Source organism: Schistocerca cancellata, chromosome 9, assembly GCF_023864275.1.
Source record: "Schistocerca cancellata isolate TAMUIC-IGC-003103 chromosome 9, iqSchCanc2.1, whole genome shotgun sequence".
NCBI classification, from domain to species: Eukaryota; Metazoa; Arthropoda; class Insecta; order Orthoptera; family Acrididae; genus Schistocerca; species Schistocerca cancellata.
Genome location: NC_064634.1, coordinates 47,789,345 through 47,809,024, shown reverse-complemented (window position 1 = coordinate 47,809,024; position 19,680 = coordinate 47,789,345). Strand labels below are relative to the sequence as shown.

General features: G+C 46.6%; 1 protein-coding gene across 1 annotated transcript in view; it reads right to left on the bottom strand.

Annotated features, from left to right (window-relative positions):
• LOC126101175 (myelin regulatory factor) overlaps positions 1 to 19,680 on the bottom strand; it is a 371,876-nt gene that overhangs the window by 146,046 nt on the left and 206,150 nt on the right. Inside the window, exon 2 of the mRNA XM_049911873.1 lies at positions 2,091 to 2,175. Coding sequence (XP_049767830.1) covers positions 2,091 to 2,175 — 85 coding nt within the window. The remainder of the gene's footprint in view (positions 1 to 2,090; positions 2,176 to 19,680) is intronic.

The following is a 19,680-nucleotide window of genomic DNA, read 5'->3' as shown; positions in this document are numbered from 1 at the left end:
CGTGAGACGACGTTTATTAAGTTACTTTTTGAAGCCTCTATTTTGTTCGACTTCGTCTCACTCTACAATCTTTCGATCACGACTCGCTCTGTTATTAAATTAACCATTCCTAGATAACTCAGTATTTGTCCTAACAGAAGATCCCTTCTTCCTGCAATAAAGTTATTTTTCTCCCCAGTCTGATGCACTACCTCTGCATTAATTTCTCGATCTACCAATCTAATCGTCAGCATTATTACGTAACAACACATCTGTAAAATTTATTTTGTTTACAGTGTATCGTCCTCGTTTCCCTTGTACCTAGGGCTACACAGCAGACGAATACCTCCATAAAAACTCGTTTTCGTTTAAATTTGTGTTTCATGTTACCATCCTCCACTTTTTCAAAAAAGATTTTCTACTAGAGCTAATATTTTGTTGTCAATAATTATGCTGCAAAAAACAGCAAAATTTGGCCGTACGCAACGTAAATGCAGCCATGTAACGAGAAATTCCTTCACAAGGGAAGACAAATGGAATATTCCAGAATTTGAAACACGAACAGCTGCTAGCATGAGTTTCTTAGAAGTAGATACCTTAGGGGTTGCGAAGCAACTCAAATCGCATGATACGGGCAAGTCTTCAGGTCCAGATTGTATACCGATTAGGTTCCTTTCAGATTACGCTGATACAATAGCTCCCTACTTAGCAATCACATACAACTACTCTCTCACCGATAGATCTGTACCTACAGATTGGAAAATTGCTCAGATCGCACCAGTGTTTAAGAAGGGTAGTAGGAGTAATCCATCGAACTACAGACCTATATCATTGACGTCGGTTTGCAGTAGGGTTTTGGAGCATATACTGTATTCAAACATTATGAATCACCTCGAAGGGAACGATCTGCTGGTAAGTAATCAGCATGGTTTCAGAAAACATCGTTCTTGTGCAACGCAGCTAGCTCTTTATTCGCACGAACTAATGGCCGCTATCGACAGGGGATATCAAGTTGTTCAGTACTTCTAGATTTCCGGAAAGCTTTTGACACCGTTCCTCACAAGCGACTTCTAATCAAGCTGCGGGCCTATGGGGTATCGTCTCAGTTGTGCGACTGGATTCGTGATTTCCTGTCAGGAAGGTCGCAGTTCGTAGTAATAGACGGCAAATCATCGAGTAAAACTGAAATGATATCAGGTGTTCCCCAGGGAAGCGTCCTGGGACGTCTGCTGTTCCTGATGACCTGGGTGACAATCTGAGCAGTTCTCTTAGGTTATTCGCAGATGATGCTGTAATTTACCGTCTAGTAAGGTCATCCGAAGACCAGTATCAGTTGCAAAGCGATTTAGAAAAGATTGCTGTATGGTGTGGCAGGTGGCAGTTGACGCTAAATAACGAAAAGTGTGAGGTGATCTACATGAGTTCCAAAAGAAATCCGTTGGAATTCGATTACTCGATAAATAGTACAATTCTCAAGGCTGTCAATTCAACTAAGTACCTGGGTGTTAAAATTACGAACAACTTCAGTTGGAAAGACCACATAGATAATATTGTGGGGAAGGGGAGCCAAAGGTTGCGTTTCATTGGCAGGACACTTAGCAGATGCAACAAGTCCACTAAAGAAACAGCTTACACTACACTCGTTCGTCCTCTGTTAGAATATTGCTGCTCGGTGTGGGATCCTTACCAGGTGGGATTGACGGAGGACATCGAAAGGGTGCAAAAAAGTGCAGCTCGTTTTGTATTATCACGTAATAGGGGAGAGAGTGTGGCAGATATGATACGCGAGTTGGGATGGAAGTCATTATAGCAAAGACGTTTCTCGTCGCGGCGAGATCTATTTGCGAAATTTCAGTCACCAACTTTCTCTTCCGAATGCGAAAATATTTTGTTGAGCCCAACCTACATAGGTAGGAATGATCATCAAAATAAAATAAGAGAAATCAGAGCTCGAACAGAAAGGTTTAGGTGTTCATTTTTCCCGCGCGCTGCTCGGGAGTGGAATGGTAGAGAGATAGTATGATTGTGGTTCGATGAACCCTCTGCCAAGCACTTAAATGTGAATTGCAGAGTAATCATGTAGATGTAGATGTAGATGTAGAGGTACTCACTTGGTATTGGTGTCGTTGACATCGTTGATGAACTCTGCCAACTGGCTGATGTACAGCGCTTCGCTGTCCGTGAAGTCGCTCTGGCCTGGAAAATAAAGAGAAACAGGTCCGAGTCAGTAGGCAGCTCTTCCACATACCACAGCAGGCGCATAGTTATTGTTAAGCAAAGTTCTCAGCTGAATCATGAGATTAATTGAGTGAAACGACTGTTTGTTTCTCCGTTGCTCCCAGCGGGCGGGGATTGGGTCCTCTGCGCAAACACGGCCGCTCTCAGTCAGAGATACGTATTCAGAATGTTTCACAAAATTCCTTCTACAGGCTTTTAGGGGTTGTAGAAGGGACTTATTAGGCGAAGTTTTGATAGGAGACTCACGTCCGGTAATGTACCTTATTTTACGGACGTTTATCTTCGAAAAATTGCTTCAAAAATTAAGGTGCGTCTTATGTCAGGTGCGGCTTATATTCGAAATTAATATAAAAATGTCCATGGTTTGATTTAATGTTCCCGCCAATCTTAAAAATGGCCATATATTCGACGCCGCGGACAACAGTGGATTCAACTGGCAGCAGTAGTGCACCGATGCGACGAACATGAGTTGCGGGGGCAGCTCGTGGTCGTGCGGTAGCGTTCTCGCTTCCCACGCCCGGGTTCCCGGGTTCGATTCCCGGCGGGGCCAGGGATTTTCTCTGCCTCGTGATGACTGAGTGTTGTGTGCTGTCCTTAGGTTAGTTAGGTTTAAGTAGTTTTAAGTTATAGGGGACTGATGACCATAGATGTTAAGTCCCATAGTGCTCAGAGCCATTTGAACCATGAGTTGCGGGGACTCACAAACTTGCTAACACCGTCTCCCTCCCACCCCGCCTTCACAAACCCAGAACACTGTGGCCGGCCGAAGTGGCCGTGCGGTTAAAGGCGCTGCAGCCTGGAACCGCAAGACCGCTACGGTCGCAGGTTCGAATCCTGCCTCGGGCATGGATGTTTGTGATGTCCTTAAGCTAGTTAGGTTTAACTAGTTCTAAGTTCTAGGGGACTAATGACCTCAGCAGTTGAGTCCCATAGTGCTCAGAGCCATTTGAACCAGCCAGCCAGAACACTGTCTAGTCTATAATGCGTAATTTCAGCCTAGGGTACCAGCGAACATTTATTAATTGTGATTTTTGCTATCAGTAACAGTACAATATTATTGTTAGAGGCTAAAAAAATGGAAAAAATAAAAAAAAGTATTCTTACGATGCGGGATATAAGTTGAAAGTAGTAGCATCTGTAGAAGAACATGGGAGCGGGGCAGCTAAGAGGCATTTCGGGTTCAACCAACAGAAAAAAAACCATTGGTGATTGGCGGGCTCGTAAAGAAGAATTAAAAAACATGGGGTAGACTGAATGTGCATTAAGGACTGAACTGGGGGAGGGGGGACGGTAATACTTACAGGAAGTAGACTGGTACTCATGATGAGGCAGAGCGCAAAGCGTCCTAGGATTTGGAGGGAGTGACAGAATTCTGGAAGAGCGGAAATCCAGAAGTATTAGGTGGGGTCAAGACCTGTTTGTGCCAACGGCCTTGCCGCAGTGGTGACACCGGTTCTCGTCACATCACCCAAGTTAAGCGCCGTCGGGCTGGGCTAGCACTAGGATGGGTGACCATCCGGTCTGCCGAGCGCTATTGGCAAGCGGGGTGCACTCAGCCCTTGTGAGGCAAACTGAGGAGCTACTTGATTGAGAAGTAGCGGCTCCGGGTCTCGTAAACTGACATACGGCCGGGAGAGCGGTGTGCTGACCACATGCCCTTCCTTTTCCGCACTCAGTGACGCCTGTGGGGTGACGATGACACGGCGGTCGGTCGGTACCGTTGGGCCATCCGAGGCCTGTTCGGACGGAGTTTTAAGACAAGTTTTGGGAAGAAGCAATATTCTTTTCTTATCCACTCCACCAGAGAGAAAGCAACCACGGAAGAAAGACCACTTTATCTGTGCAGAGAGCTGAATGTCAAATCATTTTAAAATGTGGAGGTCTTCAAAATGGTTCAAATGGCTCTGAGCACTATGGGACTTAACATCTGTGCTCATCAGTCCCCTAGAACTTAGAACTACTTAAACCTAACTAACCTAAGGACATCACACACATCCATGCCCGAGGCAGGATTCGAACCTGCGACCGTAGCAGTCGCGCGGTTCCGGACTGAGCGCCTAGAACCGCTAGACCACCGCGGCCGGCTGTGGAGGTCTTTTTAAAAAATCATATGGTGCATATATGGTTTACCCTCGTAGCGAGTGGCTTGTCTCGTAAGAATGAAGCAGATAATTGTGTAACAATTGTGACACTAGCAATTTTCAGTCTAAAGTCTTTATGTGACCATGGCTTCAAAATGGTTCAAATGGCTCTGAGCACTATGGGACTTAACTTCTGAGGTCATCAGCCCCCTAGAACGTAGAACTGCTTCAACCTAACTAACCTAAGGACATCACACACATCCATGTCCGAGGCAGGATTCAAACCTGCGACCGTAGCGGTCGCGCGGTTCCAGACTGTAGCGCCTAGAACCGCTCGGCCAACCCGGCCGGCCCATGGCTTCAGCTACGTTGCTTTCAACGCGGCCAATGTACACTGTGTGACGTTATCATACGTATTCGGGCAGCCATACGCACTGCACAACGAGCACTAGATGTCACGAGAGGCGAACCCGCAAATACAGGAGGCACGGAACACTGTGTTGTCAGCTGAGGAGCAGTTACAGCAGAATGGCTCGCTCAGGAGACCTCAGTGACTTTGACGTGGAGTAGTCATTGGAGGTCACACGAATAACAAATCCGACACATTTCAACCCTTCTAAAGATGCACAAGTCGGCTGTTGGAGATGTGATTGTCAATTGGAAGCGTGAAGGAACGAGCACAGCTAAACCGTGGCCCGACACGGACAGGGACCGTCAAGCAAAGCCAAAGGTGGTCGTAAAAATCACATGAAATCAGCGGGAGAAATCAATCGTGAGTTCCAAAATGCATTCCAGCTAGCATAATAACTGTGCGTAAAAGTTCAAAGGAATGGGTTACAATGGATGAGAAAAGCCACAAATTTCTGTATTCACTGCTAACCGACGCTTCGCTGTAAAAGGCAGCACCAGACTAGAAACGAGTCATTTGGAATGATGAATTGTGCTATACTGTGTGGGATGAAAGGGTTTGGGTTTGGTGAATGCCTGCGGAAGATTTCATGCCAGCATGTGTAGAGCCAAAAGTGAAGTACGGAGGAGGCTGTGTTACAGTATGGGAGTGTTTTTCGTAGCTGGGATGGCATCCTCTTATTGTGCTTAAGAAAACGATAAATGTGATAGTATATGAACGCACTTTCCAGCTTTTTGTAGTGCCTACAGTAGAGAAACGGTTCGGAGACGACAAATGATTGAGCCGGCTGGAGTGGCCGAGCGGTTTTAGGCGCTTCAGTCTGGAACCGCGCGACCACTACTGTCGCAGGTTCGAATCCTTCCTCGGGCATGGATGTGTGTGATGTCCTTAGGTTAGATAGGTTTAGGTAGTTCTAAGTTCTAGGGGACTGATGACCTCAGAAGTTAAGTCCCATAGTGCTCAGAGCCATTTGAACCATTTTGAACGACAGATGATTGTATTTTCACGACAATGCACACTGACATAAAGTAGCAACTGTGAGGCAATGATTTGTGAACAGCACCATTCCTGAAATAGACTGGCCTGCCCAGAGCGCCGATCTGAACCCAATGCAACATCCATGGAATGACTTAGAACACCGACTTCGCTCCGGATTCCAGTTTCCAACGTCAGAAGCTGTTCTTGAGAAGAGTGGGCTGCCATTTCTTCGCAGACATTCGGAGAGCAGTATAAAAGCCGTACCTCATTTCCAGGACTACTATATGGTGTTCGGATACCTCCGCTCAGATACTGGTACTGTGAGGATGAGGACAACCAAAAGTGCAGCTGGCAAAGTTGTATTGCATCTACAATACGAGGTGCATTCAAGTTCTAAGGCCTCCGATTTTTTTTCTAATTAACTACTCGCCCGAAATCGATGAAACTGGCGTTACTTCTCGGCGTAATCGCCCTGCAGATGTACACATTTTTCACAACGCTGACGCCATGATTCCATGGCAGCGGTGAAGGCTTCTTTAGGAGTCTGTTTTGACCACTGGAAAATCGCTGAGGCAATAGCAGCACAGCTGGTGAATGTGCGGCCACGGAGAGTGTCTTTCATTGTTGGAAAAAGCCAAAAGTCACTAGGAGCCAGGTCAGGTGAGTAGGGAGCATGAGGAATCACTTCAAAGTTGTTATCACGAAGAAACTGTTGCGTAACGTTAGCTCGATGTGCGGGTACGTTGTCTTGGTGAAACAGCACACGCGCAGCCCTTCCCGGACGTTTTTGTTGCAGTGCAGGAAGGAATTTGTTCTTCAAAACATTTTCGTAGGATGCACCTGTTACCGTAGTGCCCTTTGGAACGCAATGGGTAAGGATTACACCCTCGCTGTCCCAGAACATGGACACCATCATTTTTTCAGCACTGGCGGTTACCCGAATTTTTTTTGGTGGCGGTGAATCTGTGTGCTTCCATTGAGCTGACTGGCGCTTTGTTTCTGGATTGAAAAATGGCATCCACGTCTCTTCCATTGTCACAACCGACGAAAAGAAAGTCCCATTCATGCTGTCGTTGCGCGTCAACATTGCTCGGCAGCATGCCACATGGGCAGCCATGTGGTCGTCCGTCAGCATTCGTGGCACCCACCTGGATGACACTTTTCGCATTTTCAGGTCGTCATGCAGGATTGTGTGCACAGAACCCACAGAAATGCCAACTCTGGAGGCGATCTGTTCAACAGTCATTCGGCGATCCCCCAAAACAATTCTCTCCACTTTCTCGATCGTGTCGTCAGACCGGCTTGTGCGAGCCCGTGGTTGTTTCGGTTTGTTGTCACACGACGTTCTGCCTTCATTAAACTGTCGCACCCACGAACGCACTTTCGACACATCCATCACTCCACCACCACATGTCTCCTTCAACTGTCGATGAATTTCAATTGGTTTCACACCACGCAAATTCAGAAAACGAATGATTGCACGCTGTTCAAGTAAGGAAAACGTCGCCGTTTTAAGTATTTAAAACAGTTATTATTCTCGCCGCTGGCGGTAAAATTCCATCTGCCGTACGGTGCTGCCATCTCTGGGACGTATTGACAATGAACGCAGCCTCATTTTAAAACAATGCGCATGTTTCTATCTCTTTCCAGTCCGGAGAAAAAAAAATCGGAGGCCTTAGAACTAGAATGCACCTCGTATGACTAGCAAGTGAGATACGCAGAGTAGCCTCTGAGTGTTCCATACAGTGCGTGTCTAGTTTTTAAAGCAGCAGAGTGTATGACCATTTTGCTAACATCGACCTGCGGGCAAGACTTCAGGTGGCAGCATTGCAGATAAGCGGGACGGATCGGTAATTGCGGGATAATTTTCGTAGCACGTCTCGGCCTCAACAGTAATTGCAATGATGTAACAGGTGAGTCATACGCTAAGCGCCTGCAAATGTCACGGACCGACAGTCTCCATCGCGCGATGCACATGAAATACTACGAAGCTTGTATCGCCACTTTTGTTTCCTTTTTACCTTCTGTTACTGCATTTCTTCCTTTTTCTGCACATCTACTAGTTTGGGTTTGTCCATATCTAAGTGGCGTCTCTACGTGGCGTCAACATCCACGTCGAGTTGTTCCATTGCTCTGATATTCTCACTTTTTGAACCGCCGACTAAATACACTCCTGTTTTCTTGTTGTGAAGCTGGTATTTTTTTTTTTTTTACCCTTTGAAGCGTGTATCTTCGGTTTTAGAATTTTTATAACATTTTTCCTGTAGACCATCCTGAATCTTATACATGAAATACACTTTCATTCTTGACAGCCCGCATCTCGTGGTCGTGCGGTAGCGTTCTCGCTTCCCACGCCCGGGTTCCCGGGTTCGATTCCCGGCGGGGTCAGGGATTTTCTCTGCCTCGTGATGGCTGGGTGTTGTGTGCTGTCCTTAGGTTAGTTAGGTTTAAGTAGTTCTAAGTTCTAGGGGACTGATGACCATAGATGTTAAGTCCCATAGTGCTCAGAGCCATTTGAACCATTCTTGACAATACACACACACACACACTCTCTCTCTCTCCCTCTCTCTCTCTCTCTCTCTCTCTCTCTCTCTCTCACACACACACACACACACAAGGAAATACACATATATGAGATAGTTTTCGAATTCCCCTTCGGATAAAATGAAACTTTACAGGTTGACAGGATGTGTAATGATATTTCAGTGGTTGCAATGAGTGTGGGTCAATTTATCAGTATAACGTTGCACCACATGTAGCCTGGACATATGAACTGATTCGGATGGGAAGGCTGTCGTAAAGTCGTTATATCCCCTCCAGAGGCAGGCTGGTCCAGAACTGTTGAACCGATTCTTGGTATCCTTGATACCAGCACTGTGACGGCATTGCAGTCTGAGCTGATCCCAATGTTCTCTCGGAGACAGATCTGGGGATCTTGCTGGCCATGGAAGTACTGTACTTCAACATTACGCAGACAGTTCATAAGGACGTGGGCCACCTGCAGAGGAGGATTTCTTGTTGAAAAGCGGCAGCAAGATGCTGTCACATAAGAGGTAACACATGAGGATGGAGGATGTCCGTGATGTACTGTCGTGCCTTCACAGTTCCCTAATTCACTACCAGCCATTACCTGAAGTCATACACGATGGTTCGCCCCACCACCGGGCCTCTTCAACCATTGGAAGAATGCGATTTTTTCCTAGGCTATCTGGGACAGGGCAGAAATGTGGTAAATAGCTGAACACAATGCGATGCCATTCATCAGCAGTCCATGCTTCCCGCTCAGGGCACCACTGAAAACGTAGCAGTTCGTGTTGTGGTGCCAATGGACGTTTTCGCATGGGTGGCGCAAATATCAAGGGGTTTAGCCATATGGGGATCGTCCCTTGCGGTGGTCAGATGTGGTCGAGTGGAACCTAGACGACGAGTTTATCTCCCCTCCCGTTACCATGCAGGGGTCACTGTCATATCCGAATGTCCCACAAACCTGGACATACACGATTCGGGCCGGCCGGTGTGGCTGTGCGGTTAAAGGCGCCTCAGTCTGGAACCGCGTGTCCGCTGCGGTCGCAGGTTCGAATCCTGCCTCGGGCATGGATGTGTGTGATGTCCTTAGGTTAGTTAGGTTTAATTAGTTTTAAGTTCTAGGCGACTGATGACCTCAGAAGTTAAGTCGCATAGTGCTCAGAGCCATACACGATTCGAACAGCCAGCCAAATGGAGACCCACAATGAGGCCACTTTAAAACTCTATTAGACAGAAGCACTACTGGAAATCACTCGTCAGACTTATATATATATATATATATGAGAGAGAAGAGAGAGAGAGAGAGAGAAGATACCGTTCAGGTGTCATAGATTTATCACCTGCTTAAAAGAGCCCTAATGAGTGAACACTGCTAGGATTTCAGCTTTTGTGTGTATGAATGTGTGTGTGTGTGTGTGTGTGTGTGTGTGAGAGAGAGATGTGTGTGTGTGTGTGTGTGTGTGTGTGTGTGTGTGTGTGTGTATGTGTGAGTGTGTGAGAGAGTCTGTAATGGCCTAATCTCCACTGGCAAACTCCAATTTTAAGGAGTTCCTTCAGCTGGTAGAATCACTGTTACAGCTACCATTATTCATCTGCTGGAGGAAAGAAGCCATGACTCCAACACTTATATTTTTATCAGTTTTCTGATTGGTTTTCGTAGGGCCCGTCAAAACTGCCTTTCGTGTGCCAACATTTACATCTAGGGCTAGTGTTGACATCCAACGTCTTCAATTATTTGTCTGATGTATTCCAATCTAAATCTTTCCATACAGATCATGTTTTCTACGTGTCTCTCTAATACAATGGTAATTGTTCTCTGATGTCTAGATACATATCCTCCAGTTCTGTCCCTTCTTGCAGTTACGGTTTTCTACATATTCCTTACCTCGCACTTAATGGACGGGATTTCTTATAATTTAATCCTTCCGTAACATCATACATCAAACACTTCGATTCTCTAACGATGCTATGAAACACGAGTAAATGGCATCTGCATATTCTTCACAGACATCACTCAACATTTAATGCTGTTCTCGCTCCTTAAATACCCTACCAGTTCCGGTAGTGACAATTAGCACTAATGTACTCTAGTGGGCGTTCTCCCTGTCAAACAGAATTGCAACTTTCTTTTATCTTTATCTTTTTTTGTCACTATGGGACTTAACTGCTGTGGTCATGAGTCCCCTAGAAATTAGAACTACTTAAACCCCAACCTAAGGACATCACACACATCCATGCCCGAGGCAGGATTCGAACCTGCGACCGTAGCGGTCGCGCGGTTCCAAGCTGTAGCGCCTAGAACCGCTCGGCCACTTTGGCCGGCAGAATTGCAACTCTAACCATTTATATACTCTCTGATGATGTGCATATGTTCGAAGTTACTTTGAAGCCCGTCCATGTCTTCTGGGCGCTTACATTTTTTCGTCTGGCAGTATGTATATACACTCCTGGAAATTGAAATAAGAACACCGTGAATTCATTGTCCCAGGAAGGGGAAACTTTATTGACACATTCCTGGGGCCAGATACATCACATGATCACACTGACAGAACCACAGGCACATAGACACAGGCAACAGAGCATGCACAATGTCGGCACTAGTACAGTGTATATCCACCTTTCGCAGCAATGCAGGCTGCTATTCTCCCATGGAGACGATTGTAGAGATGCTGGATGTAGTCCTGTGGAACGGCTTGCCATGCCATATCCACCTGGCGCCTCAGTTGGACCAGCGTTCGTGCTGGACGTGCAGACCGCGTGAGACGACGCTTCATCCAGTCCCAAACATGCTCAATGGGGGACAGATCCGGAGATCTTGCTGGCCAGGGTAGTTGACTTACACCTTGTAGACACGTTGGGTGGCACGGGATACATGCGGACGTGCATTGTCCTGTTGGAACAGCAAGTTCCCTTGCCGGCCTAGGAATGGTAGAACGATGGCTTCGATGACGGTTTGGATGTACCGTGCACTATTCAGTGTCCCCTCGACGATCACCAGTGGTGTACGGCCAGTGTAGGAGATCGCTCCCCACACCATGATGCCGGGTGTTGGCCCTGTGTGCCTCGGTCGTATGCAGTCCTGATTGTGGCGCTCACCTGCACGGCGCCAAACACGCATACGACCATCATTGGCACCAAGGGAGAAGCGACTCTCATCGCTGAAGACGACACGTCTCCATTCGTCCCTCCATTCACGCCTGTCGCGACACCACTGGAGGCGGGCTGCACGATGTTGGGGCGTGAGCGGAAGACGGCCTAACGGTGTGCGGGACCGTAGCCCAGCTTCATGGAGACGGTTGCGAATGGTCCTCGCCGATACCCCAGGAGCAACAGTGTCCCTAATTTGCTGGGAAGTGGCGGTGCGGTCCTCTACGGCACTGCGTAGGATCCTACGGTCTCGGCGTGCATCCGTGCGTCGCTGCGGTCCGGTCCCAGGTCGACGGGCACGTGCACCTTCCGCCGACCACTGGCGACAACATCGATGTACTGTGGAGACCTCACGCCCCACGTGTTGAGCAATTTGGCGGTACGTCCACCCGGCCTCCCGCATGCCCACCATACGCCCTCGCTCAAAGTCCGTCAACTGCACATACGGTTCACGTCCACGCTGTCGAGGCATGCTACCAGTGTTAAAGACTGCGATGGAGCTCCGTATGCCACGGCAAACTGGCTGACACTGACGGCGGCGGTGCACAAATGCTGCGCAGCTAGCGCCATTCGACGGCCAACACCGCGGTTCCTGGTGTGTCCGCTGTGCCGTGCGTGTGATCATTGCTTGTACAGCCCTCTCGCAGTGTCCGGAGCAAGTATGGTGGGTCTGACACACCGGTGTCAATGTGTTCCTTTTTCCATTTCCAGGAGTGTATGTAATGTTGTATCCTGTGTGCCGATTTTTAGTGGAAAAAACCAATAATGCAATGATCGTAGACTACGCTAATTCTCTTGTGTTTTATTCCGTTCTCTACTGTGTAAAACGGGGCAGGCCAAGATTTTGGCTCGCGGGCCGCGCATTGGCAAGTGTGCCACAGTGCTCAGCCTCGCTGCCCGTTTCCCCCACCACCACGGCACGCGGTCTGAGCACCTGCCGGGAGCGAGGGGAAACTGTGAACGCGCCGCATTTAAATGACAATGCAATGGTTTTACACTACTGGCCATTAAAATTGCTACACGACGAAGATGACGTGCTACAGTCGCGAAATTTAACCGACAGGAACAAGATGCTGTGATATGCAAATGATTAGCTTTTCAGAGCATTCACACAAGGTTGGCGCCGGTGGCGACACCTACAACGTGCTGACATGAGGAAAGTTTCCCACCGATTACTCATACACAAACAGCAGTTGACCGGCGTTGCCTGGTGAAACGTTGTTGTGATGCCTCGTGTAAGGAGGTGGTGGTGGTGGTTAGTGTTTAACGTCCCGTCGACAACGAGGTCATTAGAGACGGAGCGCAAGCTCGGGGTAGGGAAGGATTGGGAAGGAAATCGGCCGTGCTCTTTCAAAGGAACCATCCAGGCATTTGCCTGAAACGATTTAGGGAAATCACGGAAAACCTAAATCAGGATGGCCGGAGACGGGATTGAACCGTTGTCCTCCCGAATGCGAGTCCAGTGTGCTAACCACGGCGCCACCTCGCTCGGTGTAAGGAGGAGAAATGCGTACCGTCACGTTTCCGACTTTGATAAAGGTCGGATTGTAGCGGTTTATCGTTTCGCGACATTGCTGCTCGCGTTGATCGAGATCCAATGACTGTTAGCAGAATATGGAATCGGTAGGTTCAGGAGGGTAATACGGAACGCCGTGCTGGATGCCAACGGCCTCGTATCACTAGCAGTCGAGATGACAGGCATCTTATCCGCATGACTGTAACGGATCGTGCAGCCACGTTCAAATGGTGCAAATGGCTGTGAACACTATGAGACTTAACTTCTCAGGTCATCAGTCGCCTAGAACTTAGAACTAATTAAACCTAACTAACCTAAGGACATCACACACATCCATGCCCGACGCAGGATTCGAACCTCCGACCGCAGCGGTCGATCGGTTCCGGACTGTAGCGCCTAGAACTGCACGGCCACTCCGGCCGGCTGCAGCCACTTCTCGATCCCTGAGTCAACAGATGGGGACGTTTGCAAGACAACAACCATCTGCACCAAGAGTTCGACGACGTTTGCAGCAGCATGGACTATCAGCTAGGAGACCATGGCTGCGGTTACTCTTGACGCTGCATTGCAGACATGAGCCCCTGCGATGGTGTACTCAACGACGAACCTGGGTGCAGGAATGGCAAAACGTCATTTTTTCGGATGAATTCAGGTTCTGTTTACAGCATCATGATGGTCGCATCCGTGTTTGACGACATCGTGGTGAACGCACATTGGAAACGTGTATTCGTCATCGCCATACTGGCGTATCACCTGGCGTGATGGTATGGGGTGCCATTGGTTACACGTCCCGGTCACCTCTTGTTCGCATTGACGGCACTTTGAACAGTGGACGTTACATTTCAGATGTGTAACGACCCGTGGCTCTACCCTTCATTCGATCCCTGAGAAACCCGACGTTTCAGCAGGATAATGCACGACCGCATGTTGCTGGTCATGTACGGGCCTTTCTAGATACAGAAAATGTTCGACTGCTGCCCTGGCCAGTACATTCTCCAGATCTGTCACCAATTCAAAACGTCTGGTCAATGGTGGCCGAGCAACTGGCTCGTCACAATACGCCAGTCACTACTCTTGATGAACTGTGGTATCGTGTTGAAGCTGCATGGGCAGCTGTACCTGTACACGCCATCCAAGCTCTGTTTGTTTCAGTGCCCAGGCGTATCAAGGCCGTTATTACGGCCAGAGGTGGTTGTTTTGGGTACTGATTTCTCAGGATCTATGCACCCAAATTGCGTGAAAATGTAATCACATGTCAGTTCTAGTATAATGTATTTGTCCAATGAATACCCGTTTATCATCTGCATTTCTTCTTGTCGTAGCAATTTTAATGCCCAGTAGTGTATATCTCACATTCCTCAACAACATACATCACAAGCAAAACAAATTTTCTACTTTTGGTGTGCGCAAGACATAATATAATTTTTATCTGGTACAAACTGTGGGCATAAGGACAGACGCTGACAGTGTCACAGATTTTCGCACTCAAGTTGTCAAGCCGGCCGTGGTGGCCGAGCGGTTCTAGGAGCTACAGTCTGGAACCGCGCGACCGCTACGGTCGCACGTTCGAATGCTGCCTCAGGCACGGATGTGTGTGAATTTCTTTAGGTTAGTTAGGTTTAAGTAGTTCTAAGTTCTAGTGGACTGATGATCTCAGAAGTTAAGCCCCATTGTGCTCAGAACCATTTGAACCATGTTGTCAAGTAATCGTGACTTATTTAGTTTCATAATCGAAAAAAGGTTTCCCCAAAAGTATGTCGGCCGAAATATTGTTAGACGCCCTGGACAGTTTTAAAGTATTTGTCATTAAAACGGCAATTACACCGCAGGTAAATCAGTTACATCTGCATATGCTTAGAAGCCTACCTCAAAACGTTTAGGAAAACTCGGCCCGCGTGGCGTCCCGCACGTCGTAGCCGGACATGGTTGAACGCTTGTTCAAAGATACTGGCGAACGTTGGCGAACACTGGTAAGTTGTCTGCGAATGGTCGTTCGTCTATGTTCGCTTCCATCTGCTGCGGCGTAAACCAGACTCTAAGCGAGACACCCGGTATGCAACGTCTTCAAAAACGCTGGGAGCATCCGAAAGCCCAGCGCCGGCGTTAAAATCGCGCAGCTACAATCAGAACAGCGGTGGGGGAGGCACGCGCTGTCGACAGCACGCGGCTGCCACAGACCGGTGCGTGCGCGCAACACGCAACGGGCGACAGAGGAGCACGCACGGCCGCGCCGACCTGCGTAAGCGTGCGTGCGCCAATTACCGGCCCGTAATGACGGCAGCCGGCGGAATTACACGCTCCGCTGGACACGGCCGCACCTGAGCGTTCGCCCGTCGCGGAAATGGGAGCGACTCGCTCGGCCGACGAACTCGAGATCCCCTCACCAGGCTGCTCTGTGGGCGCCGAGCGAGTCCACGCCGCGGCGCCTCGGAGGCGGTCGTACGAACGGAGAAGCGGAGGACGTTTTTTTGTGTTAGCAAAAGAGCCAACACCGTGTTACGAGTGTGGGCCGAAATGCACGCGTTTCAGCTCACGCAGGCTGGCGTGAAGAGTGTAATGGTACTTGAATTACGTAACCATTACGGCACCTCATCTGAACCTTTCGATACCAGTAATATTCTACTGTTTCTGTAAAGTAGTTGACGTATTTCTGAGACAACATTTAGATTTGATTTCATTTTTGATACATCGATATGTTTATATTGCAAAGATATTATTCTTATGTGTATTCTTTCTTTCGTCACTATTATCTTTGACGTACTTGTAACTCTGATTTTTGGGCGCGTAAGCGATTATTAGTTAGTTAGTTAGAGAGTCGGACCTTGAGAAAGGCAAGTCTTGGACGTCATGTTGGAAAGACGCATATTGTAGTCAGCTTATACAATGTGAAATTTAATAGCGAGGAAGATGTTTTCAAGTATGTTTTGTATTGTGAAGTGATGTTTTGTCTGTTACGTGATATTGCAATAAAAGCAATTAAAAGGAAGTGTAACTTAAATTCGGAGTGCTGATTACTTTTTTTACATCACCATTGTCCTGCAAAAGTGTAATCTTGAAGAATGGTTTGTGAAATACATCTATAAAACTTTTGAATATAGCAGAATAAAACCTAGGCCTCTTTGCATCCGAGCTTGGAATCATCACCACCTAGATTTACGACGAGCCATGATTTTACAACGAGACCAGCGTGGGAAATACGAAAAGATGAGTGCCTAGTTTATTCATTATTACATGAAATGACTTTATTAAGTGTGCTCTAATGACACCTGCCACATAATAACTTTGTTTTTGCCGGAAAATGCAGTATTTAGCAGCGTGAGCAACACCACAATCATCATTAAATTTTGACCTTTGTTGTGCTAGGGTTGTTAGAAGAGGAAGAACTATACTGACGTGAGGTCTGGAACATGACAAGGAATGAGAATTAAGAAAGCGGACGTAATTAGTATGATACATAACTTTAATCCATTAATGATGAACGTCGCTCTTGACGGTACATAATACACAATATTCATCATCATCATCATCATCAGTTATCTGCTATATTAACAGGTCCTTTGCCTCTCCATTTTCTGCGATCCATTGCTTCCTTCTTAAGGCTGCTGTATTTTGTACCGTCCATCATGTCATCCAGTATCTGGAATCTCTTCCTTCCTCGCTTCCTTTTCCCTTCTACATAACCTTCTAAAACTGTTTTTATCAGTCCGTCATTCTTTCTTAATATATGCCCAATCCAATTTCTTTTTCTTCTCTTTATTACATCTAGTAACTGTCTTTTCTCTCCCACTCTTCACAGTACCTCTTCATTTTTTACTCTGCCCATCCAACTTATTGAAAGGAGGCAAAAATTCACAATATTATCGGTTCAGAATACATTCTTGAAGATATGAATTCTAGTAACTGAATATGGCGCCTTGCTAGGTCGTAGCAAATGACGCAGCTGAAGGCTATGCTAAACTGTCGTCTCTGCAAATGAGAGCGTATGTAGACAGTGAACCATCGCTAGCAAAGGCGGCTGTACAACTGGGGCGAGGGCTAGGGAGTCTCTCTAGACTAGACCTGCCGTGTGGCGGCGCTCGGTCTGCAATTCACTGATAGGGGCGACACGCGGATCCGACGTATACTAACGGACCGCGGCCGATTTAAAGGCTACCACCTAGCTAGTGTGGTGTCTGGCGGTGACATCACACGTTTCCTGAGCGCAGGAGAATTCAGGGTGACTTCGACTGAAATTGTCTTTGGTGCGACGTGTAGCAGCTTGTGTTAAATGTGAGTTAATTTGGAACCAGAGAGAGATTACAGTAGGGGCGAGCAGCAGAAATGACTGGATCAGCGATAAATTCATTTCTAGGCGCTCAGTCCGGAGCCGCGCGACTGCTACGGTCGCAGGTTCGAATCCTGCCTCGGGCATGGATGTGTGTGATGTCCTTAGGTTAGTTAGGTTTAAGTAGTTCTACGTTCTAGGGGACTGATGACCATAGATGTTAAGTCCTATAGTGCTCAGAGCCATTTGAATTTTTGAACCAAATTCATTTCTGGACGAAGAAATCCTCACACCTTGTAATAGACAAGCCATCATCTGGAATGCTTGTTGGACAGTCTGAGCGGAGTTTTTTTTTTTTTAATTTCGTCATCATCTGGAATGCTTGTTGGACAGTCTGAGGTTATTTTTTTTTAAAATTTCGTTTTCTATGTTGCTACCAAACAAACATGTCGAAACATTAAAAAAATGCTGAAGAATGTAAAAAGTCTTATTTCATTCGGTTTTCAGTTTATGTCTCCAAAAATATGCAATTAGCGTGGAAAATTACCCCACACAAGAATAAAGAAAATTTCGTCTTGTTTTTTTACTTATGGAAATAGCCGTTTTGAGGAATACAGTAAATCAACTTTGCTTACTGCAATTTCGTCACATCAAGATTTAATTTGAGATAGTGGCGCATGGTCCGAGACCGTGGCTATCATATGATACAGACTGTTCGTGCTGCACAGTAGTAACCAGCCACAAATTGGTTTTAGGTTACTACACTGGAAAACTACTGTTAACGGCCGGCCGGTGTGACCGAGCGGTTCTAGGCGCTTAAGTCTGGAACCGCGCGACCACTACGGTCGAAGGTTCGAATCCTGCCTCGGGCATGGATGTGTGTGATGTCCTTAGGTTAGTTACGTTTAAGTAGTTCTAAGTTCTAGGTGACTGATGACCTCACCTCAGATATTGAGTCCCATAGTTCTCAGAGAATTTTACTGTTAACGATTTCGAACTGATGCAAGTTATCATCAAACAGCTTCCATGCTTTCGTCAGAACACATGTTACAAGCGAGTTGCCCTAGAATAAACAGTGGTTTACAGCTACAGTAGCGTAAACATGATGCTTGCGCTACAGACTTGCGTTAGAATGCAACTTAGGTGAAATTTCGGCCAGGAACATTTGGTTTTACAATTTTTCTCGAACGTAACAAGACGAATGTGATTCGTTGAAGAAAAACTGTAAAAACGAGTGTTTCATGCGGATATTTCACGTAAGTTGCATTCGAACGCAAGTCGGTGGCGCAATCATCATGTTTACACTACCGTAGTTGTGAATTATTGTTAATCCCAGGGCAGCTTACGCAGAAATCAAGGTGACATGCTTTTTTGACGAAATCATGAAAGCCGTCTGATGATGAATTTCATCAATTCGAAACCAGAAACGGCACTTTTTCAATAAGGTAACCTAAAACAAATTTGTGGCTCGTTGCTGCTGTACACAATCAACAACTTTAGTTATGTTTCTTTTTATTTAATTTCCTTTGCTCCCAAACTTCCTTCATCCATCGAAACTGTTGCTCCTTTCATAAATGGGTCCACCTCCTTCTATTTGATGAATTCTTTCTTTGCGGCCATTTGTGTTGTTCTCTAAAAAGTATCCTGTTATCTATTAAGTCCTCTCTAAGTCCAGTGGTTTTCATATCTTTGTCAGTTTCTATGAACCCAGTGGGTTTGTATTTGTAGCTGTTTGCCGGCCGGAGTGGCCGAGCGGTTCTAGACGCTACAGTCTGGAACCGAGCGGCCGCTACCGTCGCAGGTTCGAATCCTGCCTCGGGCATGGATGTGTGTGATGTCCTTAGGTTAGTTAGGTTTAAAGGTTTAAGTAGTTCTCAGTTCTAGGGGACTGATGACCTCAGAAGTTAAGTCCCATAGTGCTCAGAGCCATTTTGTAGCCGTTTATTAAGTTGAAAGCCTTGCTTTCCCGACACGACAGAGTAAGACAGAAAGAAAGAAAGAAAGGAAGAATGAAAGAACGAGAGAATGGCACTGAAAGGGGTGGTATCTTCCCAGGGACTACAGAAAGTAAAAGCAACGCATTATTTTACAGCTCGTTGGGACTAAACTAAATCGGTGGCGCAACAATAAAAAAGACGGTGGATAGTAACTTTAATAAATTTAGCCTACTATTTTTTTTTTTCTGGCTAGGTTTTTCCACATAACAGAATATGTTTGAGCTTTAATCTAAAAACCAACAAAAAAGCGATTTTCACTTTATTTGACGACTTTTCAATATACCGACACTTCTTTTTGTGGCAAACCAAAAATTCGTATGCAGAATTCCATAAAACACAGGGGAACAAGGAAAAAAAGCTTACCAAAACTCTCTGGCAAGGGTCGATTTTGAATATCGAATGACTGGACTAACGGTTTAGAAAGCCTCCAGTTGAGGAAAGGATTCAGAAGATGGACGGAGCCTAAGGTGTAGCTGCGAGTACATACAAAAAAAGAAATGCTAATTAGAAAACCTGAACGTAACGCACTACAATAGAATAGTGAA